Source organism: Tachypleus tridentatus, chromosome 8 (genome assembly GCF_004210375.1).
Source record: "Tachypleus tridentatus isolate NWPU-2018 chromosome 8, ASM421037v1, whole genome shotgun sequence".
NCBI classification, from domain to species: Eukaryota; Metazoa; Arthropoda; class Merostomata; order Xiphosura; family Limulidae; genus Tachypleus; species Tachypleus tridentatus.
In genome coordinates this window covers 81,816,072-81,842,911 of record NC_134832.1, presented here as the reverse complement: position 1 = coordinate 81,842,911, position 26,840 = coordinate 81,816,072, and the positions used below count along the sequence as shown (strand labels likewise).

The following is a 26,840-nucleotide window of genomic DNA, read 5'->3' as shown; positions in this document are numbered from 1 at the left end:
TTGCAACTGTTTTAAAGAGCTTCCTGTTTTTTTTTTAATGCATATTTTGGCAATAATTAAGAATCCATTCGTTGCTGTGAGCAGCCATATTAACCACGAAAATAACTAAGAAAGTTAACATATGCTTCTTACCTTATTAATGAAATTTATCTAGATTTTAAACCATATTTGGTATTTCCGATCAATGGTGGAATTTTGTTTTTCTTTGGTATATTTGTAGTGTTAACAGATCATTTAATAGACTTAAAGTGAGTGAGAACCTTTTAGGTTAGTTTATAAATGCGTTTTTCTTCTTTCTCAGCTACATAGCTGCAACTGTAAGGACCTGAAAGAAGAAGATTTTAAGCTAACCAAATTATTCAGTACATTGTTACAATGCTTTTTATTATTGTGCGTGCATTAGTTTCCCTGGCTGATTTCCTGTGGCGTCAGTGCATTAGATTCGCGCATGCCGTATTTATGACGTCGTATCTGCACCCTGAGAATGGAGAAAAATAAAGTTCTCTGTGACGGGAAAGGAGGCTAAACGGAAAAATTGTGACAGCTATTGCAAATTTACATGCACACATAATAAAAATTTCGCGAAGTTTGAATTTGCACATTGCATAACAAAAACGATTTTTTCCAGTATTATACAAGCAAGAGTTTCATTATAGTATGATTAACATTATAACTGTGTTGTTTCAGGCAGTTGAATAACAATTACTTATAATCTGTATTGAACTACCTATCGAAAACAAATAACATCCATTTTTCAGCGGGTATCTGGAGTATAAAACATCAGACATCGTCGTTAGGTAATAGGGTTTATTTGAGTTTTTGGTCACACAATAATTTTTTGAAGTTTGATAGGTTTCAATGTTTACAGGAGTCACAATGTTCTTCCTTAGAACAGATTAAGTTAAACTTCGAACATAATGCCATGGTACAGTTCATTATCTACACTAGTATGACGTTGTTTAGAAGTAATTTTACTTGAATTTTAGGGCGTGTTGTAGTTTATAGGAAGATTTAAGTGGTGAACTAAAACAAATTTACTTATATTTAGTTGTCGAGTGCAACTGTGTTAGACCTTAATTTTCATTGGACTTTGGTACTATGATTTTTGCTTTAGCAAAAAACTAACGCGAGGAATCATGCCTCGGATTTTAGTATTCTAATCGTAGCATAACCATATCTTTGCTATGTGCCAAGCTATCCCATTTTGTGGAACATTTAATAATTCGATAATTCATTTTCGTGTTTACTAGTCATTTAGTTCTTGGGCCTGGCATGGCCAAGCGTGTTAAGGTGTACGACTCGTAATCTGAGAGTAGCGGGTTCGAATCCCTGTCGCGCCAAACATGCTCGCCCTCCCAGCCGTGGGGGCGTTATAATGTGACGGTCAATCCCACTATTCGTTGGTAAAAGAGTAGCCCAAGAGTTGGCAGTGATGGTGATGACTAGCTGTCTTCCCTCTAGTCTTACACTGCTAAATTAGGGACGGCTAAGGCAGATAGCCCTCGAGTAGCTTTGTTTTAAAAAAAACAAAACAAACAGCTCTCTATATTTGCGTATAGGGCGGAAGCGAGAACGTCAGTCCTCCCACTCATGTAGAAGAATTCCTATTACCCCCCTAAAAAAATTAATTTTCCAATTAGATATTATAAGCTTTTATTCGTCAGTATTTTGAAGATTTTACCAACAAATATGTACATACATAGCAACGTAGTATAGTTTCAATTGTTATGTACAGTCATGTGAAAAAGTTAGGACACCCTATGAAAGCCTGTGTATTTTTGTAACATTTTTGAATATTTAGATATTTAATCTCAATGTTAACAATACTGAGAGAATTACATTTACAGAAGATCTTCAAAAATCATTTCTTCAGTTTTAATTGTTTAGTTATGTTCCTATAATCTCTCAGTATTGTTAAAATTGAGGTTAAATATCTATATATCCAAAAATGTTACAAAAATACATCGGCTTTCATAGGGTGTCCTAACTTTTTCACATGATTGTACATGTATAGATATGTTGTATAGTTTCACATGATTGTACATGTATAGATATGTTGTATAGTTTCACTAGTTCCTCAATGACAATAGTCTTCCTGACAAGTTCAGGCTTGTTGAAAGTCTGTCTTCCTGCTAGATGGTTAGGGCACTCGACTCGTAATCCGAGAATCGCGGGTTCAAATCTTCGTAACACCAAACATTCTCGCCCTTTCAGCTGTATGGACGTTATAATGTACGATCAATCCTACTATTCGTTGGTAAAAGAGTAGGCTAAGAGTTGGCGGTTGGTGATGATAACTAGCTGTCTTCCCTCTAGTCTTACACTGCTAAATTAGGGATGAGTAGCTCGGATAGCCCACGTGTAGCTTTGCGCGAAAATCCAAAACAAACAAACAAGCCATGTAATTTACAGTAATTGTAACGATTTTATAACAAAACCAATTCAGGTAGAAAACTAGTATAATCTGCAATTTTCGCGTTCTTGTTGGTAGGGATTAACCAACACAAAAAACCTAAGCAACTTATTAATCCACTCATCCCGATCCTAAGTTGCTGTTTAATATTAAGAAAACGCGTTTAAATGAAGTACATATGATATATACATGTATGTGTTAAAATATTTTTGTATTGTTGTTATGCCTGTGGTCTGAATTTTTTTCAAGATTTATGTTTGAAACCAAAACCAGTTATTAACACAACAGAAACAGTGCAGTTATTTATTTTGTATCGGTGACCACAAACTTTTACATTTTATAATACATAATATTCACTATCTCTTTGTGCTTACAAAAGTAAAAAAAGCATGAAACTGTGTTTACATGGACAAAATAAGAGATATTTACATATTTACAAGTCCTGTTTATAAACACAAAATGATTCTTAACGTTGAAAATTATTGTCTTAATAAACCCACGTGAGGTTTTCATCACTTTACACATTAGCAAGAAAGCACCAGTTTCTAACAACTTGTAATAAACCATATAATCCTATCAATAAATTACGCATTCGATTTTTTATTATAAAATACTTTTAGTGGTAAGATTAAGATTGTTTTAATAGAAGACGGTTTATAATAACATCTTCTTCAAAACAGTAAAATACAATTTCAACTCAAATCATAGCAATCAATTTAATATAAGATTCTGTTAAAAAGAAAGTTAGAAGATGCCAAGTTATGGACAAAATAACTTTTTATATTCCAAGAAAGATAACTTGATTTGTTCTGCAATTTTTAACTATTTTTAAAAACATTTGTGTCAAAGTAATGTAAGTTGTAATTCATGAATAAATATAAAATATATTAAAATAATTATGTACACAACAAAAACTGGCCAAAATTAATACTTTATAGAAATGCCCTTTTAAGCTTTTTAGTAAAAATATCAAAAAGATAAATTTAAAGTATCTTCTCAGACATAAATTACTTTAAGCCTAGAAAAATCATCATAAAGGGTGGAATATTCTAATAGACTTAAATTTAAATGTTCTAATTGTAACTTAATTTAATCGCAAACATAAAGAAAGTGACCACGTTGCTTATCATTAAGTACAAACGTATCAGAAGTGACCAGAAAAACAAACAACAAAATTGGTACATTTTCTTCAAACGTAAATTATTTCTTTTTCATGATTTCATTTAACATGTATTTAAATATTTTAATCAACACGACCATTCACATACATAAAATTATTTTTTCAAAATATTTGGATTATCATCATCATAATAAATTTATATTAGATATTTTTGCTAGATCAGGCAGGGTCTCCCACTCAGGAAAGCGTCAGGAGGCCTTGAAAATACTCAAAATACACAATGCTGTTTATTGTTTAAAACACAAAAGTTATAAAAATACATAAACTGGCACAATACAGGAACTGTAGGTGCTCTTTGCACTTGTTTTAAACTAACGAAAAGTTAAAACATGAAGGAGTATTCATTTGGTTTTCTCCTTTCATTGAAGTAAACTAAACAGTATTAAAACGGTAGAATAAAATAATTTTAAAATTTGAGGAATATTTGTATTTTCGTTTCCATCTTAGAACTGTAAATGTTAAGTTTTAGATACATTTTATTATTTTTTTTTCTGTTTGAAACTAACGTCACTGGACTGTTTGGTGATTTATGTTACATATATACGTAATAGAGCATAGCAATAGTTTACTACGTAAAGTACAATTAATAATAATCAGTATGACTTAAACTGGAATATTGTATTGCTTTCAAAGCAATAAAGAGATCCTTCACAAAAGTTGGCTAAATAAATTGAGCTTTTCATTCCACTGTCAATAAAGCAGTCATAAAACTGTACAAATACAAACACTCCTGACAAGTTCGGCACTTCCACTCTGAGGTAATGCCTCAAACGGTAAAACAGTCTAAAACAAAAACGATTCTTAACACTAGCGACCTTTGGTATGATTATTACTTGACTTAATTAATTACGACATGCTTTAAACGATAACGTGCAAAACAACAACAATACGTTAATGATACTGAGTAATGCAAAGAAAATTACAATAAATTAAATGATAGAATAATAACACGAACGTCTAAATTTACTTACACACTGGGTTAAACACAGATCTCATTCTTTAACAAGGGAATGTAAACAAAGTGAAGCTGATTTTACTTCAACAACCTTTAACAAAATTTAGAATCAATAGTCTAAAAACGTTCACTTATTTTGTGATTTGGTCATTCTAATGAAAGGTTGATGTATTGATGGCCGAACACACGACAATAAAGTAGTTTGACGACATGACTGGACTAGATGAAATATATATTTTTACAAATACTTAATAAAGATAAGTTAGGCTGACTATATTTGCAATATACTTAACTATAAATAATTTAATGTGCTTTCTTTGCCAAAATTTTAGAAGTATCAAAGTATTTCGAAACTTCTTTTCTCTTGTTATTAACGATGAATTATTATTAACGATCTAAATTATTGAAAACAACACGTACATTTTATTTACACATGTGCAAGCTGTTCTTTTTTTTTCCAAAAAAGAACATCTTGCACGTCAGTTGGAGTTTCTGGTTGTGAACTTGATAAAGAGTTTGAAGATGAGCTAGCTTTGTTACCGCTAGGTGGTGTTATATTAGATTTAGTCAATGTTGTTTGAGACGTGTTTCTGTTTGATTCGACAATTTCTTCTATTTGTTCCACACAGCACCAAATTGTTTTCTAAAATAAGGAATAAAAAATAATAAATCTACAATTCAAACAACAGTCAAATAGTAATGCAAAAGAATAAAGTTAACAAAACATATAAAATATATTTCAAATTGAATGAAACACGACTATTCTCTTAGTTTTAGCATTATTTGTTTCTTGTTAAGTACATAACTATACAGGGCCGGCATGGCCAAGTGTGTTAAGGCGTGCAACTTGTAATCTGAGGATCGCGTGTTCGCATCCCCGTTGCGCCAAACATGCTCGCCCTTTCAGCCGTAGGGGCGTTATAATGTGACAGTTAATACCATTATTCGTTGGTAAAAGAGTAGCCCAAGAGTTTGCGGTGGGTGGTGATGACTAGCTGCCTTCCCTCCAGTTTTGCATTGCTAAAGTAGGGACGGCTAACGCAGATAGCCCTCGAGTAGCTTTGTGCAAAGTTCAAAAACAAACAATACACAACTATACAATGGGCTATTAGTTCTCTAGCTACTTTTTCGAGTTATAATCCCTTAGACGTACTGCTGACCTACCGTGGGCTTTTAGCATTGAACAATAACCTTATTTCAAATTGTAAATCATAAAATTATGACTTAATATATCAGTATTAATATGTATTAGGAAGATAATTCAATCATAAAGTTAATGTTTTCACGGAAGTAAATTATTCCCCAATGTGTACGACAAGTACAAAATGAGCTGCATCAATTGTTGTATTTAATCGTATCGGGAGACTAATTTTAGTTATTTTCTTAAACTGAACGCGTTAGCATACCATAAGTTTGCATAATAGCTATTTAATATCGATGATAATATAAATCCGTAGCCAATACTTTCACGTCATCATTAAAACAAGTAACATAAATATTACAACATCAATATACAGTATATATTTGATATACACTTACAGCTTCGATGCCTGTTATTTGTTGAAGCATGCGTAACAACTCATCTAGAGTACTCCATTGTTTTTTAATCCAGTGTAGCCCATTTGCCGCGGCAGCAACACTGGCAGTGGCAATCAAAGACGGAGAGTAAGGAGTAAATTTGAGTTCTGAAAAATAAGAAATAAAATACAAATATTTATGTAGTTTATTAAACTAAACTTGTTTTTATATGCTGTTGCCGCTCATGAGGTATAAATAGATTAATATTTGTATAACAAATAGTTAAAATATAATGAAATAGAATAACTTATTATATTATTTTCAAATCACCACTAAATGTTGTTATCTTTGCAACGAATGTGTTCATAGTGATATTTCACCTGCAGAAGCTATTTAAAACTTCATGTTTTTTGTTTGCAGCAAAGAATGGTAACATGCTTTATTTGTAGCATCAAATGATGACACTTGTTTTTTACTTGTAATAAATAATTATAACTTGTAGCGAACAGTAATAATAATACGTTTTAATTATAACAATTATTAAACATGTTTGTACTTGTAATAAACGATGATAAAATGTATGTAACATTTTTCTATATTTAAAGATGCTCAAAAGCATGTCTTATTGTTAATTACAAACGATTCCAGTTATTGTCTAGGTGTTATCTTGTTTTGAAAATTGTAAGTTTTTAAACTATGTGTTGAATAACCTTGTTTTCTATTATTGTATGAATATTTTATTTAATGATAACAACATAATGAAGGATTTGACTACAAAATCGTTACAAAAATCAACGTTGAATCATCCTGAACAACATATGGTGGATTGGTGATCCATAAAGGAAGTTGAAAGTGTTTAAATGGATATCTTTGAATGCGTCAGCTTACATTCGTCGTAAACAGAATAACCATGGACAGCCAGACGGTTTTAAAGTTATACAGACTCGGAAAATAGTTCCAGGCCACGGTTCTGCTGCCACTGTTAAAAAAAAAAACACACCTGCCCCTATCGGGTCGGTCTTTCGGACAAAAACTCACGTGACTATGCATGGAGGAAGCCATTTTTAAATCTCTTAAAAGAACTTGGCTTCTTGCCAACTATCGTTTCAAATGAAATGCTGAACGTATGTGATGTTTCACCGAAAGCTGATTTACACACAGATGTGAAGTGGATCAGTGCTGTTATCTGAAAGCATTATATTTGTTTATAGTTCAGCACAAAGCTACACAAAGGACTATTTGTCTGCCCAACACGGGTATCGAAACCCCGTTTCTTAACGATGCAAGTTCGTAGACATGCCTCTGTGCCACTGGGGGTACGAATTACCCTGGTTTATAAATTTCAAATGGTTTGAATAGTCGTTTTTATAAAGCATAGCTGGTTCTTTTGGCACACTCGGGTATTATATAATTTTGAAATTCAAAGATTCGGTTAATTTTCCATTTCCAATACGATAATATCATTTACTAACATTTAAACATTTTTCCCGTATGGATTTTTTTAAAAAGTAACTCTGAACTTATTTGCTGAAAAGAGAGAGAAAAAATCCTTAGAGAGATTGATAATGAAAAGAGGTTTCCCTTGTTAGCCATGAGATCATACGTAAGTCAGTCAAAATTCTTTAGAGGAAAAAAATAACAAATAAATGTACAAAAGATGCTACAAAATAAATCTAACAATATTCATAACAGACTACTGATGAATTCTCATCCTTATGCTTTCACATTATAATCCCTCTGAATCCCACATTTTATTCTTAAAAGAACGACCTAAGAGTTTGCAGTAGTTGATGTTCGCTAAACTGTCACATTTAAATTAGAAACAGTTAACGCAGATTGCTCTCAATACCTATGAGCGAAATTCAACCAGACAAAGTACAGTTTGAAGAGGTCAAATGCAGCTGACCCTCCTAGATCTATAAGACCTAAACTCCGATACAAATTACAGACAGACAGACCTTATAACAAAACACTTAAGAGAAGTGTTCAGTTTGAAGTTATCACACTGTTAACCTTTTTTTCGGCACTACAATGCAGTCAACTGCTTAGACACTACACTTGCACACGACACTTCTGTTCAAGAAATAAAATACGTTTCTACTCGATTTTCTTAGGCTCAATTTAAAATTAATTTGGATTCCTATTTTCAATTATATTATATCAGAATCCATAATATTTTCAGCACGTGAATAATTAAATTTAGAATTATAAAAACGAAGTCAAATCTTTATATGAAGCACCTGTAGAATAAAACAACAAACTCGTATTGTGATATAATCTCATACTACGTGGCATATTCTCTACGTTTTTTTCACAAAGAATAATTATAATAACACTTGGTTTGGTTGTTGTGAGGCGTACATAATAAGCTATCAGGGTTCTGCCAACCACGGATATTGAAATCCGATTTTTAGGATAGCAAGCCTGCACACTTATCAATAAACAACTGGTGAAGGTGACCTTATAACAAAACTTGATACACACATATTCAACGTAATAAAAGACGTGATTGGATGCTCACCCCCATTATACATACTGCATGATTTGAATTTAATAACATTTAATAATAAATACTTTCATGATGACGAAAAACCCACTCGAATTAAAAATGTAATTAAATTCATAGAATAAATACCTTGATCATTAGGTTTTAATGAAGGTGATATATTCACAAAGCTCAAGACTCAATATGATATGAATAACTGATGAGCTCCAAGTTCTATACAAACTAACACGTATCATCATGTTTCAGGAGTAAAGTGTCACCTTCAGATATGCCAGCAGCATCAGTAGTTAGGGGGCAGACACCTAATTACTAGCATCTTATAGGAAACGCTATACACTTAGGAATAGTCAAAACTTAAATGTGTTATTTCCAAAATTGTTAAAAACATTTTGCACGAATAACTGACAAAATATTAAGTGTATTTCAAGCTGTTGATATGACAACATCTTATAGGAAAAGTTATGTATATTAAAATACCATCGTTTTGCATAACGATTTTATTGTTTTAAAGTAATTTTTTCTTACTCGTCTGTTCTTGTTTGTAATGGTGGTTACTGTGACTAAACTGTATACGAGTTATCGTGTGGCTGATTTTCTAGAAAGTTGAAGATGACTTTCTTCAAATAAAGGATGGAAGTGTAATTATTAAACCATGGAAACAGTGAAGTACAATTATATATGTGTAAGCCGGTTACAAAAAATAAACGAGCATGAATGCTTAAATAAACATTATTTTACCTAGCCCTACAATTTGCAGTTTTTAAATATACTATTTTTTATTCTGCCTTTTATACTGTTTCTGGTAAAATGAAAACGTGGAATTACATAAACATTTACAATGATGAGAAATCATTGCGATCGGTCTACGCAAGCTTTGGGGATGAGGACTCTCCTGTTTATAAGGGATGCAAGATTGTTAGAAACAAAGTTAGAGGAAATACCACTATTGTGGCTCTGTACTTCCTGAAGAGAAGACGACAATGGGTATATTTTTCCATCATGACATACATTCACAAATTCATATAAGCTTCCTAAATGTCTTCCGGTACAACCCCCTTTCCCTTTAAATTGTCCCTCTTTTCTTACTGGCTCTAAGGTCTTCCTACGTTTTTTACCTTCACTGGGGATCTTACCATAAGACAGGAAGTATAGCAAGCACTGGTCTCACGTAATCCTGCACAGTTGGGGATTTAAAAAGGTGTGTCCCAATGTTACACAAAATTGTAACACTGCTTTGAATTCTTGTTTGAAAAGGTAACCTGCATTTTGTTCTTTTTTTTTATTTTATTATTATTTCCTCTCCGTTTGTCTGGATTTTTGAAGTAAAAACCATTACGCAGCATAATAAATGAGCAATTCACCGTGATTATGACCAGCCGGTGTCTCATCAGGATCTCCCAAATATTTGAAACAGGTATTGAATACCATGTGCATTTTGTCTTTAAACTTGTTTTTTTATATCAAAACAAAGCATGTAATTACATATCTGGTAGAAAATCGAGTTTATTCTCTTCGTAACGTTTCTGTATATCATTTTCAAAAATACATTTTACGCTCTTTTTCTAATGATTCAAGCATTTATTAGAGAAGACAGACGTAATGCGCCTGAAATAATAACAAATCCTTTAATATTTGTATTGAATACGTCGTTTCTACAAGAACAAGGATTGTATTTAAATTTCTGGATTTTTATCTGGTACAATTCAATGAAAGAGAGAGATAAAAGTTAAATAATGCCTTTTCAGAAGAAAATTCAAAATTGTTTCAAATTATTTTAAAAGATGATTTCAACTATCAATAACGGTCTATCAATTATGTATTAAATACATAAATAATCCTGTTTCTTTCACGGATATGTTTACCCTTGTACATGCAGCTCCACCGAATACATTATTTTGATTGGATTGTTTGTTTGATCGTAATAAAGCGCAAACCTACACAATGGACAACATGTGCTCTGCTCACCACGAGTTTTGAAACTCAGTTCCTGTCTTTGTAGGTCCACAGATATGCCACTGTGCTACTGGGGTGAGGAGGAGATCTTAATTTGAGTTATGGGCCTGGCATTAAAAAAAATTATAAAAGTTTACAAAAACATATAACTGTTGCATCGGTACCTTAAACTAGATTTTTTTTTTTTAAATCATAGAAATATACATTACAAGAGGTTTCCGTGCAGTATATGCCATTTTCATTAGGTGAGCCCGAGTTTTTAATATCTTATACTGAATATAATTGGACGACTTAAATGAGTATCATTTAAAGGCCTACGCTTCAGTTCCAATATCCAAAGTTAAAATATCGTTTGAAATATTTCATTTTTTGTCCACGTGTCCCCAAAAAGAATAGTAGTTACATGGACAGCTGTTACACCTCACCGAAACTATCCCAAAATTACTAAACGTTGTTACACTATCAAATACGTGAATGGCTAAACAAGAAAGATGCCTGAACTCCAGTTTGACTAACAGCCAGCTGGAACATATAGCCGGGCCTGCTTACGGGGGCTCAGATTAACTAATACCATCTGCCACCAGGGGTAACAATGCTCCACGCTCCAGTGAAGTTCTGTCCCTCGTGCGAACAATGGCCACAGGCCGAGTGACACTGGACCTCTTCATGAGCCACGCGCCCGTTGCCTAGGAAACCATTTGTTAGTTTAACTAGTAGATGATCCAACAATACCGATATACAGCTGCAAACGGATTTTGACCCTCCTACTACCACTGCAGCATCTGTCGGCACGAGCCAGTCTCTTAATAAAACATACATTGTCAATGATCACAGCAGACGTACGAAAATAGTACAATCGTTGTTATAAGATATAAACTGTATTTTGCTGGCATAGTCACTGTATTCTGTATAAAACCATGAACTATACTAACTTTCACTATATTTTATTCACGTAATCATTAGTTAATCTAGTTATCTAGGTGTGTATTTAATGGTCTTGATCATTAGTTAATCTAGTTATTTAGGTGTGTATTTAATGGTCTTGAAAATAATTTCAAACCTCAGTTTAACAAATCAGCAAACATATAAAGTACAAATTGATGCTGTAGCATTATCTAGAATATGGCTTTCCAGTTTATGAATATGTTTAATAAAACCTCTTCTGATACCCGTTTACAAGACTTCTTCCCAGCTACAGTTGTTCTACAGTGAGTACAATGATGCACTAATATAGATATGCATTTTTTTTTCTCTCTCATGCATATTAGAAAATACTTAATGGAATTGTAAAGCAAACTCCTTAACCTTCAGAAATTTTCTGATCGTAGCGCCACTTTGATCAAATTTATTTGTACCAAATTAATATTCCGAATTATAGGATAGATACGAAGAGATTAAACGAGTCTGTAAAGGAACTTTTGTCAACAGACTTTCATAAATGCAGCTTAACATTTTGGTCTATATTCGCATTATATTTATATCCTTATAGATTTTACGAAGTTTTAAGTTAATCTACTGAACAACATTCACTTCAGTGTGAGAACTACTTATCTGTATGACTAATGTAATAAGTATAGCTAACCAAACATTCTTTCCTTACATGCGCTGTTTTATGAGTTGGATATCCTCGTTGTTAACGATATTTCGGTCATTGATCCAATAATATCTCTGAAGTTCTGTCAGCTTAGAGGATTTAGGTTAGTCCCTATATTAAGCTAACAAATCAAATCAAGCTCTATAATAAAATACTAATAAAGTTAAGAATATTTGATTTACTTGGCTCAAACGTTAACAAAGCAGTTTTAAATGTTGCTCTTCTTATCAGACTGAAGCTAAATATTTGGTTTTGCTGCCATATTTAATTAACATAAATGTATTATCAAAAATATTTTACCAATGAACTTATATAAACTACTGTGACATATATTTAAAGTGCTTCAGTCAAAAGGTGTTTTTAAACGTTTTTATTGCTATTATTGACAAATAAGTGGAAGATGAAAAACGTAACAATCACATCAAGGATAGCGTGGGTCGTTTCCAACCTTGAGAGATGAGGACTAGTACGTGAACATTAAGACTTTAGCCGTTTCCGTTAATTAAAGTCTTCTCTCAGTAGTCTGTGTAACGGATCTCATCAGCGCAGGTGAAGTTATCTGATTATATACAGAAACGCAACTTCACGCCAGGTGAAAAAACATTAGACATCTCTGCATTGTCCTAGAATCTCAGGGATATAAGTTGTGTCATTCACTGTCAGGGGAAAGCGTACCTTCAGGCTAGCGTCATCAATGACGTAAATTTTGACAAAATCGTAGAGGCAGGTGGGTAATATTCTTCTAAATATGTAGTTCGCAAATAAAGTATTTAGAATGACTTTATTTAGATAAATCCTGAATTGAATAAAAATTAGTAGCCACTGCAAAATATAAATATTAAAGCTGGTATTATTTTCATGGATGATATGATATGAAATAGATCAAGCACTCATTTATTAACAAAAGTTTTTACACTATCTTTATGAGTTCGACCCTATTTTAAAAGCAAAATTCCAACAACAAATAACGTAGCATGTGTTCTGATTTTAAAGTCCAACAAGCCCCTAAGGGGCTTCAGAGATAACTAGGAGTGTTCTTAAATTGTTGTTTCTCTTCTCCCTAAAACTCTAGCATCGCCCAACATGGGACTCGCACCCACGACCCTGATATTAAGAGTCTTATGCTCTATCGACTGAGCTAGTCAAGTTTGTTGTTGCATTCTCACTGCAGTGGGAAGGCGAGATTTTGACTTGGAGGTGTTGTTCAGTCACAGTCCCTCATGTAGTAGCTTCTCACTATTAGTCGCTTGACCAAGCATGTATACCCACTGTTCGAGACTGAGCTGGATTACTATCGCAACGAGTATTCATCAGTAAAATAGGTAACCTTAAATATAAACATTTGATACTTTGATTTATTTCCTCTAACTTAAACTAAAAAAAAAGACATGTATAGGAATGTACATTGTGTCTTCAAGGTAGTTCAATGATATGCTCGAACACTACTAAAGTGTCATATGACTAAAGCAAATGAGTGAAAGAACAATATAAATAGGCCCTTCATACGACCAACTTTCTAAGAGGACTTAAGAACACCTGGGGTTTAGACGAATAAACTTTGATCTTGCCTGGAACTAACAACAGTATATACTTGTGAGTAAACAAACGTACAATGACATCTGGCAGTCCTCTCACTAGCTATCACGCACTCTGTATCTCCTCGTGCAGTTTTCTCCCACTGTATCCCCCTCCCTTATTCAAGTGCGCGTGGCTCCTTCTTGTACCACGTGATGCCCAAAAGATACCGTAGCACCTTGGAATCTAGACAGCACAAGCTGTTTATACTAAAGACAGCACGAATTTGTGAGAGGTTTCGGCACGCGACACTTAATAAATAGATCGGCTTGAGCCGTTAAACAACGAACAGTTGAGGGTGAAGGCGATAAGTTTCTTCTGAGAAGGTCAGTTGATTTCTTTCTATGGCGATAGGAAACTGTAATACTAACACCTGAGTTACGATAAGGTGTATAACGATGTGATCTAGCAGCACTGATAAGCCCAGTGTGCTCCTTAGACCTATAAACTTCGTTTTGCCTTATCCGCACTGTTTATTGCTTATATAAATTAAGCTAAGAATACGAAGTTGTATAAAGACCAAAGTAAGTAATTATAATGTGAGCAAAAAATACTTGCAAGAAAGCAGTTTATATTGATTACATCGATATATGTTAATCTCAGAATTATCGTATACACATAGTCATCCTAGCAAAGGGAAAACAGTAATTTATTATTTATAATATCTTTTGTCACATTTTGTGACAGAGACAAACATCAGCAATTTTTGCTGTGCAAAATACACTAGTTACATTTCATTCATAGTGAGACAAATACTGATATTTACTGAAATGTAAATTTCTGCATGCATGTGTAAGGAATATGAGAATAAGTATAGTGTATACATATGTATGCACACACACACACCAATTATGTAATTTGACAAAAACATACCTGAAAAAGCCATATATTTTTCAATGAAAAATGGAAAAAGTATATAAAGCAAATATAGTGATAATCTAAGATAAAAATATAACACAAATAAATCTTATTAAAATACACAGATAACCAAAAATATATTAACTGAATGGTAGAGGTTCAACAACACTTTATCATGATAAGATTAAAAGAAATGCTGATAAATCATGAGCGCAGTATTCAGTATGATGATTGAGGAGTACTAGTAAAAATTGTCTTAAAAGTAACCTCCACATCAGCAACTTAATGTAGTATTGAACAACGTAATATTGACGTTGTCTGTAAAATGATTACACTGTAACTAAAAACAATAATAAAAGAAACAACTCAATCGACTTTCCTCTAGTACAAAAAAAAAAAAAAGTCATTTATAAATAGCCTGTTCGTGTTTCCTTGAGGTTAGGGAGACAATGTTGATATGTTGTCTCAGTTTTATTCTAATAACACAGAACTGATTACTTCTTATGTAAACACTAATTTTAACATTACCGCGAACTAGCGACCTTACCTGTTGAGCACAAGGAAATAAAAGTGGTGGCGTGACGCCGCACAGTAGAACGGTCCTCTTTCACCGACAGTCGCCACAACAGATGATCAATAAAATCGTTTGCCACCACTGACGCTAAGTCCCATTTAAGTCTCCCAAGCACGAGAAGTTCCCAGGCCTGTAGGGAATTTTTGTTTGTTATATGAAAAACAAAACTTGTTCGAATTGATTATTATATCTGATAATTACATAACAGGTAGGAAAAAACAATAATGGCCTTCTATAAACTAGATGTTTTGACATAATGTTTATTAACTGCCCTTTGGCTTCAAATTTTAAACATAGAAGTAAATAATCATGACAAGTAAGTTCAATTACTCATCGTTTTTACACTTTACTCATAAAAACAAACTTTAAATTATGAACAAACCTGTGACCTTTCTGTTACAATGTATCCTTAATAAGATAAATTCAAGTTAAAATCTAACTGAATAAACTCCTAATAAGTAACAAATTCCTTTATTGTTTCTATAGTAAGTAGAAATTATACCTTTCTAGAGCAATTTCGTCTTTCATATTATTAGTTTTTTTTTTGTTTGTTTGTTTTGGAATTTTGCACAAAGCTACTCGAGGGCTATCTGTGGTAGCCGTCCCTAATTTAGCAGTGTAAGACTAGAGGGAAGGCAGCTAGTCATCACTACCCACCGCCAACTCTTGGGCTACTCTTTTACCAACGAATAGTGGGATTGACTGTCACAATTTAACGCCCCCACGGCTGGGAGGGCGAGCATGTTTTGACTCGGATTACGAGTTGCGCGCCTTACGCGCTTGGCCATGCCGGGCCATTAGTTTGTCAGTAAAATGTAAGGTTTCATCATAATTCGGGGCTTCTGATAAATCTAATTTGCTATTGTTATTCTTTCTTTAGAAAGATACGTTTTTCCATGGTCCTCACCTTTGGGTTAAAATAGTTAAAATGTAATGTTATAATTTCAAGAACATTTATTCATCTTTCTTTTAAAGTTTAATAACTAAGCCAGTCCAATACCTTTTGAAAAAAAAAACACGAATCATACAAAGAAACAAGAACATATTCTGCCAAAATATATTTAGTATTGGTGAATAGTATACACACACATACACGTTACTATACGCTTTTTTTATATTTTAGTGGTAGCCGTTCACAATTTCAAAGATAAAAAAAGGTAAATAATCAACAGCACCAACTGCTGCCTCCTAGGCTACTTTCTGATTGTCAATCTTATATCGTATTTACGATCCCAAAACATGTTATTGTAGGAAAGAGAGGCCTACCATAAACCCTTGGATTTACAGCTCGGGTACCTACTTTGAGGCCACTTTCGAACTTAATAACTCCAGATTATTGTATAACGTTTTTTTAAGAAAAAAAGGGGGACAAATGAAAACAATCCAAAGTACACAAATACACACGTATTTAAACACATGCTTGCATTTGTATGTATTATATATATCATAAGATGATTATCGACCCATTAAAAACATTGCTCTAATCTTTTTCACCATCTAGACATTGTTTTTCTTTTTTTTTTATCTAAATGTCACGTTGTATAGATTTATCTAACGCTTCCAGAAAATCTAGTTCTCTCGGTATTATTGTTTTATTATACACAGGTGGTGGGATATTAAAAATGAATATAGAAATTGATACAGATGGCATGTTAAAAGCATATGGGTTGTATAATACTTTAAGGTGTGTTGCTTAATTCAATGAACGTGTTATTAGAAGAGACATACTTATTACTGTATAAAAATAATTCATAAACATCCTATTTAGCTTATGCAGTTCTGCTTGTTTGTTCAACAGCATTTTTTTTGTGTGTAATATGTATTCTATAAAATCATATCTTTCTCGTAATGGTGGCAAAGAAAAAACGACTCTAAGATAATGCTAGGCTTTTCTCACAACTCTGAGAATGAATCTGACCTTTGACTTTGTTTTTGGAATTTTCTGCTTATTTTTAAATGAAACTTTTGTCATAGAATAACAAACTTTTTAAAATGTTAAAACATAAAAGTATGGTTTAGTCAGTTAACCATGTTGACAGAGTAGAAGACAAATTCCATCTTACTAATAAAATGTAAAAAAAAAAAAAAACGAAAACATGAAACTCCCAACATCAATCGAGAAAATTTAGCAATGACATTATTATTATATGTAATTATTTATATTATAATGTTAACATACGATAACTGTTTCTTTTATTTGTTTTGTTTTGCAAGAGATGCTTATTCGGAAGTCTGACAATGTTATGATGATTTTTATTGGTCATAGGTTCAGTGCGCACAAATTGTGAATCAAAAGATTTATGTTAGCGTCCCGTTACTGGAAAAACTGACTTGTATGTTGAAGGTTTGGGTGCACTATAAGAAAGACAGTCAAATATTGGTACTAGAGTTAACAATGGTTGTGGTTGACTAACTGCTTTCCTTCTAATCTATCACTTCTTATGATTGACTGGATGCTTCCTCTCTAATCTATCACTTCTTGTGGTCAGATAGCTGCTTCCTCTTTAAGTTGTCACTTCTTATGTTTGATTCACTGCTTCCCCTCTAATTTATCACTTCATGTGGTTGACTCACTGCTTCCTCTCTAAGTTATCACTTCTTATGTTTGACTCACTGCTTCCTCTCTAAGTTATCACTTCTTATGTTTGACTCACTGCTTTCCCTCTAATTTATCACTTCTTGTGGTTGGCTAACTGCTTCCTCTCTAAGTTATCACTTCATGTGGTTGACTCACTGCTTCCTCTCTAAGTTATCACTTCTTATGTTTGACTCACTGCTTCCCCTCTAATTTATCACTTCTTGTGGTTGACTAACTGCTTCCTCTCTAAGTTATCACTTCATGTGGTTGACTCACTGCTTCCTCTCTAAGTTATCACTTCTTATGTTTGACTCACTGCTTTCCCTCTAATTTATCACTTCTTGTGGTTGGCTAACTGCTTCCTCTCTTAATCTATCGCTTCTTGTGATTGACTAACTGTTTCCTTTCTAACCTATCACTTTTATGTTTTACTACCTTTTTACCTTCTAATCTATCACTTCTTGTGTTTGACTAACTGCTTCCCCTCTAAGTTAGGAATATGTATATTCAGGTCAGATGGTCGAATGATATGTGTGTTTGCATTAAAATTATCAAACAAAGAGAACAATAACAACAAAATACATATATAAAGAGTTAACTTTCAATTATTTATATCTCTGTGCATGTATATGTAAGACATAGATATATCTGTTTACGTGTATATGACATACATAAGCATGCTTGTGGTGTACACACATTTCTGAACTTGCATATGATATATATATCTATGTGTGGGTGACATACATATGTGTGTGATATACACATACGTATGTTCGCGTATATGATATATATATATTTGTGTGTGTGAATATTACATACATATCTGTATGTGTGATATACATACATTTGTGTATGTGTATATATATATATATGTGTGTGTGTGTGTGTTTCACTCACAGAAACTAAGGAGTATCCTAAAACGAAGATTGTTTTGAATGATACATACATTATATTAAAAATTTAACAAAAATAAAAAGACATACCAAAATTTCTTCTTTTGTGACGGAGTAATCTGTATAATAAACTAAAATATCAGCTGTTAGGTGTCGACACTGTCGGAACTTGGATGCTAACAAAAGACACACTGCTCCTAACAGTTGCAACTGTGACTTCATAATATTTGTCTTAGCTAGGAATCTGTCCATGTAATTAACGGCAACAGGAAAAACGGTTTCTTCGCAGTTCTGTTCTTCACAGACCTGAAACCATTAGTATTTATTACTGAAACAATTCATAATATATATATATTATTTCAAAATTACTTTATTTTCAGTTAAAAGCTGGTATTTGAAAACTACTGACCCAACCTCTGCTATAATTATTTTCAAAAGTTAGTAACACAAAACCTATGTGAACTGTTTGCTGAGGGTCGGAAACATACACATACAATATTCAGAAGTACTACATACTCAGAAAGGTCTGAAAGAGTCCGCTATGGCCAGGTGTTTAGGGCGCTGGACTCGTAATCTGAGGGTTGCAGATTCGAATCCCCGTCACACAAAACATGCTCGCTCTTTCACCCTTGGTAGCGTTAAATTGTTGCGATCAATTCCACTATTCGTTGGTAAAAGAGCAGCTCAACTGTTGGCGGTGGGTGGTGATGACTAGCTGCCTCCCCTCTAGTCTTAAACTGCTAAATTAGGGACGGCTAGCATAGATAGCCCTCGTATAGCTTTATACGAAGTTCAAAAGCAAATGTATTGCTATTCAGTTACTATGAAAAGTCTTCATTCTTTTATCAGTTCCTGTGGAATATCGAAAAGTGCACTCTAAACGTATTTACTCAATTTACATGTGAGCTTGTATAAAGTTTCTCCTAACGTAAATATAAAAGAATAATTGGAGATCGTAACGGAATATCACTTTAAATGTGTAACCAGTCAAGTTGGTATGTGGGCACAATTAAAAACTTTGATAGTCAAAAAAACTTTGTCACTTTTGATTACGAAATTTAACCATGTGCATTATTATGCAAGCTTGTTTGAGGTGTATAAACAGTAAATATTCATATTGGATATTAATATAACTTGAAAATATAAAATTTTATTTGAATGATAGTCTATTTTGAACTAAGAATTTTCATTAAAATACAGTTGAGTTATTCAGGCTAAAGCAAATTTATGGCGAGAACAAAGAATATGGTATCATCCAAATACTCTGTCAGTTGTTGTTTTAAATCTAGAAATACAATTTTCAATCTGAACGGCACCTTATACGCAAGTGGGCTAAGTGGTTAGATCTGAAACCCCAAGGGCTCATGTAGAGCCTTTCTAAATTTGAGTACTAATCAGAGAGATGGCAACTAGCCGTCAGTGCCTACCGTCAAAAGTAATTTATATATACATATATATTTTAAAAAGTGAAAAATGGGATGAACTGTCTTTTTATAACTTCTCGACGGATGAAAGTGAAGAGTGATACGACACGCTAACCACTGGTCCACGCCCGGCTTACTATTTGTTATGAACTATTTGTTACTATTTGTTATTTCAAAATAACTTTCCGATAATATTTGCCAGATGGTCAGCGATGCATTATTTTTTACAAAATATTATCTAAGTTAATGGATCGGGCATGTCGTAATGGTTCGTGTGTCGCACTTAGAGGAGTTATAAGAATGACAGTTAAATTCAAGTATTCGATTAGCTCAATAGTTGGCAGTGGGTACTTTTCTTGTAGTCTTTAAGTTGAAAATTAGGGACGGCTAGCGCAGACAGTCCTTGAATACCTTCGTGGGAAATTATAAAACAAAATAAATTCGTAATTTTAAAACAGAAATTACTAAGTGGTCTATAGAAATAAAGTTTTCTCTACGTTTATACACCAAACTTGTAGAATCTAGAGTATGGCTTAAATAATGAGATAATTAAAATACTCTAATAAGAAAAAAACATTATATTGAATATACGTTTTATGTGACACATGTAAAGCTAGCACACTTTATTCCATATCATGTATTGAAACTAAAAGTGATTACTATTTTATTATATATTTTGTGTGACGCAAATAGACTCAACACACTCGTTCCATAACGTGTATTTATACTAAGCCCCTATGCAATACTTTCATACCGCATATTTAAAATTTATTTAAAATCAAATATTTATATCCGTACAACTAAGTATTAAAAATAAAATGATAAAGCACTTCAAACATCAAAGATGGAACACACTTCTTTTTTTTTTCTCAATTCAAATATATAAGTTTATAAAAACTTGAAAAGATTGTTATTAAATCATAATCATGGTTAATATCCAATATTATACTTTCCGTGCTCTTTGTATACCAGATGATAGAAAACATATACATGAAGAATAAATTTTAAACAGTACTCTATTACAGTTGCAATCCTTCTTATGTATAAAGCCCAGCATGGTCAAGTGTGTTAAGGCGTTCGAATCGTAATCCAGATGGTTGCGGGTTCTAATCCCGGTCGCAACAAACATGCTTGTCCTTTAAGCTGCGGGGGCATTGTAATGTTACGGTCAATCCCACTATTCGTTGGTAAAAGAGTAGCCCAAGAGTTGGCGGTGGGTGGTGATGACTAGCTGCCTTTCCTCTACTCTTACACTGCTAAATTAGGGACGGCTAGCACAGATAGCCCTCGTGTAGCTTTGCGCGAAATTCAAAACAAACAAACAAACAATTTCATGTATAATGCGACTTCTAAAGTTGTTTCAACACACAGCTTTACTTAGTGGAAAAGCAAGTCTAGTGTAAGAATGGATGACGGGCATTAATGAAATTTGTAAGTACATTAAAAATTGTATTTTTCAATAATTTTGGTTTTTCAAATCGTCCGTGTAAGTGTTGATAAAATCGTTTCGTGGTTGTGAAAACTATCTGCAACGCACGTTGTACGAAGAGTGATGAATATCGCAGCTGTTTCTCAGACTGAACGGTTCAGTACCTGTTGCTAACCTACATGCAGTCCACGTAAACTTCACGTATGTGTGCCACAAACACAAATTCAAACTTTTATCTTCTTTTACATGCGAATATGAATTTTTAACAGTTTATAATTAAACTCCACATGGCGTAAAATAACAGCTTGGCTTTTTATTTCTGGCACAATTAATAACTGGACCATCTTTTCTACAGGTAGGGACCCCGATTCAAGCACAATGGTAATTTATACATTCATTTCTACGCATGTTCATTTTATTAAATTATATGAATAAATGCAAACAGACTTGCTATATATAATTTGCAAATTTTGATATGTTAAGAGGTTATTCTCACCATTGTTTCAAAATATCCCCAATATACACAATCACTAGATATTTTTTACCCAGTAACGGTTTATCTTTCTTTTTTCTTAATTTCCCTATGCTATAAAGAATACACTAATCTGGATTAATAAGACAACTAACTGGTAACAAATGAGTGAAAAAGGTCCTAACAACCATTCTGACTACACAACCTCTAGGTGACGACATGTAACTCAGTAAACTAAAACTAATTAATGTTCAATTTGTTTATTGATTTTGTTTCGGAGAAAAGCCGCATTGGGTTAACTGTTGTGTTTATCGCGTGTAATCGGATCTTAAATGGTAGCGTAAAAGTAACGCTGTCTCACAGGGGACAATGAAATACTTTAGCAATTTCTATCAGTTATGATTTGCTCAAAATAAATACCTGCGATTTTGAAGCTCAAAATGTCCTTTATCCCAGGTATACGCCAGGAACAGTTGTCATGGTTTTAACATTATTTATAAGAAATCTGTATACTGTTCTTTGAAAGTGAAGGGATAAACGTTTCATATGTAAGTTGTTTCTGTTGTAAATACAACAACTGGAATACAGATTTAGTGAAATAAGAGAGATAAGAATACAATAATAAAGCGATAATAGGTTACTGTTCAAAATAAGTATTGTGATTATAGCTTTCGTTACAGTATGTATTGTGGATTTTTTCACTTGTGTACAAAGACCAGACGTCGATACTTTGAACCTACATATTTCGTTTTCTCTTAATATCATATGACATTTTAAAAAACGCTTGAAAGAATGATAAACTGTGTCATTTCGTAGAATTTTAGGACAGTACAAAATATCAGTGACTGTCCGATATTGTAACAAAACTATTCTACAAGACTATACAAATATTTATACGCAAGGATAAATAAATATACTTAAAAGTGAATTTTAGAACAGTTTGGAACACTTAGAGTAGCAGCTGAAATTTTAAATATTAGAAAGAAACCAAAGCATATCGATCTTTCAACTACATATGTACGTGTCGCTAACTTATTTTTTTCTGTTATGTAAATGATCTATTACATTTACATGCAGAACACTGCAATTCATTTTCATTCAGATATGACTCATAAACAGTTCCCACTTTTCGATTTCACTAAAGAATAAAAGTACAATTCATAATTTCCGTCTTGGTCCTTAGTATAAATTCATGAAATTACTATCATCTCTTACCAGAAAGGTAAATCATATTTAATGGAAGGAAACTTTTTTTGGACTTTGATAACCAAATTCAGACATTTTGTTGAGACCCAGATAAACTTGGAAACAACTGTTAAACTTCTTTATCGCGATTGTAATAAAGCTACACTACAGACAGGTTACAGTTAAGATCTGAAACTCGTCCGAGTCAAATAAATGTTTTTTTTTATTAATCTCCTTTACACACGGTTCTGTAGAGTCCTTTATCCGAACAAGTTAAAATACACTTTTACTAACACAACGAACATGATATCCTAACTTTCTACCCTTATTTATTCCGATATCAGTATTTCGTACTGGATGTAAACTGTTTGTTTGTTTTGAATTTCGCGGAAAGCTACTCGAGGGCTATCTGCGCTAGCCGTCCCTAATTTACCAGTGTAAGACTAGAGGGAAGGCAGCTAGTCATCACCACCCACCGCCAACTCTTGGGCTACTCTTTTACCAACGAGTAGTAGGATTGACTGTAAAATTATAACGCCCCCACGGCTGAAAGGGCGATCATGATTGGTGCAACCAGGATTCGAACTCGCGACCCTCGGATTACAAGTCGAACGCCTTAACACGCTTGGCCATGCCGGGCCGGATGTGAATTGTTGTGGCTTAACTTGTATGTCCTAATGGACTGCTCAACATCATTTGACTTGACCGTAGTCAATTCAATTAAAAATATTTTACGACCTGAATTATGTCATTTCATCCGCAAAAACAACAAATAAACTGTATAACATTATCCATTTTTTAATATATTATTTGAAGAAAAAACACAGTATGACCTCACCTCGAGCATCCACGTTGTCACTACCTTCCTCATGAAGGGTTGGACCTCAGTTTGGGCATACTTCCAATAAGCACAAGAAACTGTATAGTGGTCTTCCATGGTCAGTAATAATTCTAAAACTCTCTGGTTATGTAAGAGGTTGGGATCATAGATTGCACGAGGCGAGTGTTCTGATGGTGTATTTTCCGGGCATAATAGGCCTAGTTCGTCCATACTGACAGTATAAATTTTTAAATTCAAGTCTTGGTAAAATATACAGTTGATGTAACAGGAACGATGTTTAGTTCAGTATGGGTATAGTTTGGTTTGAAAGTAGATTTTATGGGCTTAATTCTTCTATGAATCCAGCGTAAACTTTTGACAGGAGTTGAAGCGTTCGTATAGTTTATACGTGCTGTGAGTACAAAGCCACGACAATCACACCAAAGCCAGTGCTTATTGGGTAAGTTGAAACAGCTGGCTCTTTGTTACTTCCATACTATTGGTTGAAAGTTAGCCACTTGTGAAAGCGTCTGTGCTGTACCACGAGATGCAGCCTCAAAATATGACATGTATTAGGTTGTTAGATAGGTAACACTTTGTATAAATATAAATAAATAATAATATGATGGAATAATATTGATTTGTAAATATTTAAATGTGTATGAAATACATTTTTAGATAAAAAAGAATAATGTTATAACGTATCGCAATAGATCCTAATAAAAAACCCATTTTTTCAAAATGTTATCACTAAAAATACTTTTAAATTATTTCTTCTTTTATCATCTCACGAAATTAAACTATTTCTTGTTAACTGGTTTAATGTGTAAAACATGAAATTAAATTATTTCTTGTTAACTGGTTTAATGTGTAAAACATGAAATTAAATTATTTCTTGTTAACTGGTTTAATGTGTAAAACATGAAATTAAATTATTTCTTGTTAATTTGTTTAATGTGTGTGTAAACTTATGCAATAAAATCATTTTTTGTCAACTGGTTTAATGTGCAAAAATATGCAACAAAAATAGTTTCCAGCTGATTTTACATATTTATTTTGTTATATCAACACTAAACTTTGTCGTCCATGGTTATCACAAAATGTAGGAATAGCCTGAACTGTTTAATTTTCATGTTCTTTTATTAATTGGCTAGATGATTAAAGGCACTCGACTCGTAATCCGAGGGTCGCGGGTTCGAATTTCTGTCACACTAAACATGCTCGCCCTTTCATCATTGGGCGCGTTATAATGTGACGGTCAGCCCCACTATTCGTTGGTAAAAGAGTAGCCCAGGATTTGGTGGTTGGTAATGGCTAGCTGCCTTCCCTCTAGTCTTACACTGCTAAATTAAGAACGGTTAGCGCAGTTAGTCCTCGTGTAGCTTTGCGCGAAATTCAAACCAATCACTGTAGTTTCTATAGTTTTTTTTCAGTTTAATAATTGCAAGTTGATTAGAAAAAAAAAGGCTCGAAAAGTAAAGATACCAACATGAAAAATTTCTTCTTATTTATATAGATTTAAAATAGGTTCTTAAGATCTTAAAAATCATACGCTCATGCTTGACAATACCCACCGATGTTTTGTTTATAATTAACAAGTTATAACATAAAAGAAGAGGTCTGTAACACAGTAATGTTGAATAGTCTTTTATTAGATACTTATATTATTCTTAAAAGAAACACTAGGCTTACGCATCTATAAATAAGAAAGTGTGATAAAAGAATATTTGCGTTTTTCTTGAGAAGGTTAAAATATTTTCAATTCTTAATTTGTGTCATAATTAACTAAATCTTCTGACGGATTTCAAGTTATAAAGATTGTTTAATTCTTAATTCTAGAGAAGTATTTTAAACTTATAACTTAATTTAAGCAGCCATAGAACTAGAAAATACTACAAACACATTACTTGTGAACAGTGGAGTTCGCAGTCACTAGTCCTACTACATCAGTTTACATTGTATATCTACATCAAAATAGCTTCGTTAAAATTGTCAGGTAAACACCTTGATATTATGTCGTTCAGAATTAGTTTTTGAAAGAACAGCATCAATTATTTTCTAGAAATAAGACTATTCATTATCAAATCTGTTCATGTGCGGCCCCAACGACAGATAACCTTGTTGGGGTTTTGTCCAAACAGTACTTTCTCCTACATCCATAATGTAACCTAAAGGATTAATTTAGGATATCATATTTTTTCTGCGGAGGAATTTTACTCTGATGCATTACATATAGTTTTACTTAACCTTTTTTTCTTATGACAGAAAGGCGCTTCATAAGTTACAAAATCATAGTTAAATATATATTAAATGTTGCCAGAATAAAAATTAATCTTTGTTATATATATGTATAAGTGTGTGAGTGTACGTGTGCATAGGTACACTTTATTGTTCTTTCTTTATATTTAGGGTTTAGTTTAAAAATGACTGCATATCGCGTTGTTATTGTTTCAGCAACAAACTTATGGTTAGAATATACAGACATAAATACACAAGATAAGGTGGCTGTCATGAGGTGTTTGGTTAGTATCGTGCTTGTGATAAAAGCCAGAACATACCACCTGTGTGGCGTTGTAAGCGTCAAGCCAGACGTTGCGATTAGAATTAAAACACTCCACGAATAAAGTCCTAACTGTGGCGTTATGGCATAGAGATTAGAAACCTTAGTCATAATAAACGATAAGATATACAAGGCTACTCGAGATTCAACAGGCATAACAGTCAACTAGTCATTTCTTAATAATAGTCAGGTTCCTGTTGCTAGGCATTCATTTAAACAATAGGGAAGATTTCTTCTATTTCACTCTCTTCACATCCCTCCACTGCAAAAACTTGAGCATAGTGGAAAAACATAACAACGGACCAAACAATGGTAATAAATTTATGATTTGATATTCTCAGTGTTTATTAGAA

The 26,840-nt window shown here is 33.1% G+C and overlaps 1 protein-coding gene across 1 annotated transcript; it reads right to left on the bottom strand.

Annotated features, from left to right (window-relative positions):
• Positions 1–3,183: 3,183 nt before the first annotated feature.
• On the bottom strand, positions 3,184–24,324 carry LOC143222790 (G1/S-specific cyclin-D3-like). The gene is made up of 5 exons (XM_076449775.1): positions 23,946–24,324; positions 18,688–18,903; positions 15,100–15,256; positions 6,088–6,233; positions 3,184–5,191 (listed from the first exon to the last, which is right to left on the bottom strand). Exons 1-5 carry the CDS (start codon positions 24,156–24,158, stop codon positions 4,976–4,978), a joined length of 948 nt encoding a protein of 315 aa, XP_076305890.1. The 5' UTR covers positions 24,159–24,324; the 3' UTR covers positions 3,184–4,975.
• Positions 24,325–26,840: the final 2,516 nt, after the last annotated feature.

What these genes read in the sequence shown, in the direction of transcription:
- LOC143222790 (XM_076449775.1), bottom strand. Translation starts at nt 24,158, where the DNA reads ATGGACGAACTAGGCCTATTATGCCCGGAAAATACACCATCAGAACAC. An exon ending in TGACAACGTGGATGCTCGAG is followed by an intron (nt 18,904 to 23,945) that starts GTGAGGTCATAC and finishes TAATGGTTTCAG; the next exon opens with GTCTGTGAAGAACAGAACTG. An exon ending in TATTTCCTTGTGCTCAACAG is followed by an intron (nt 6,234 to 15,099) that starts GTAAGGTCGCTA and finishes CTTATTTTTCAG; the next exon opens with AACTCAAATTTACTCCTTAC.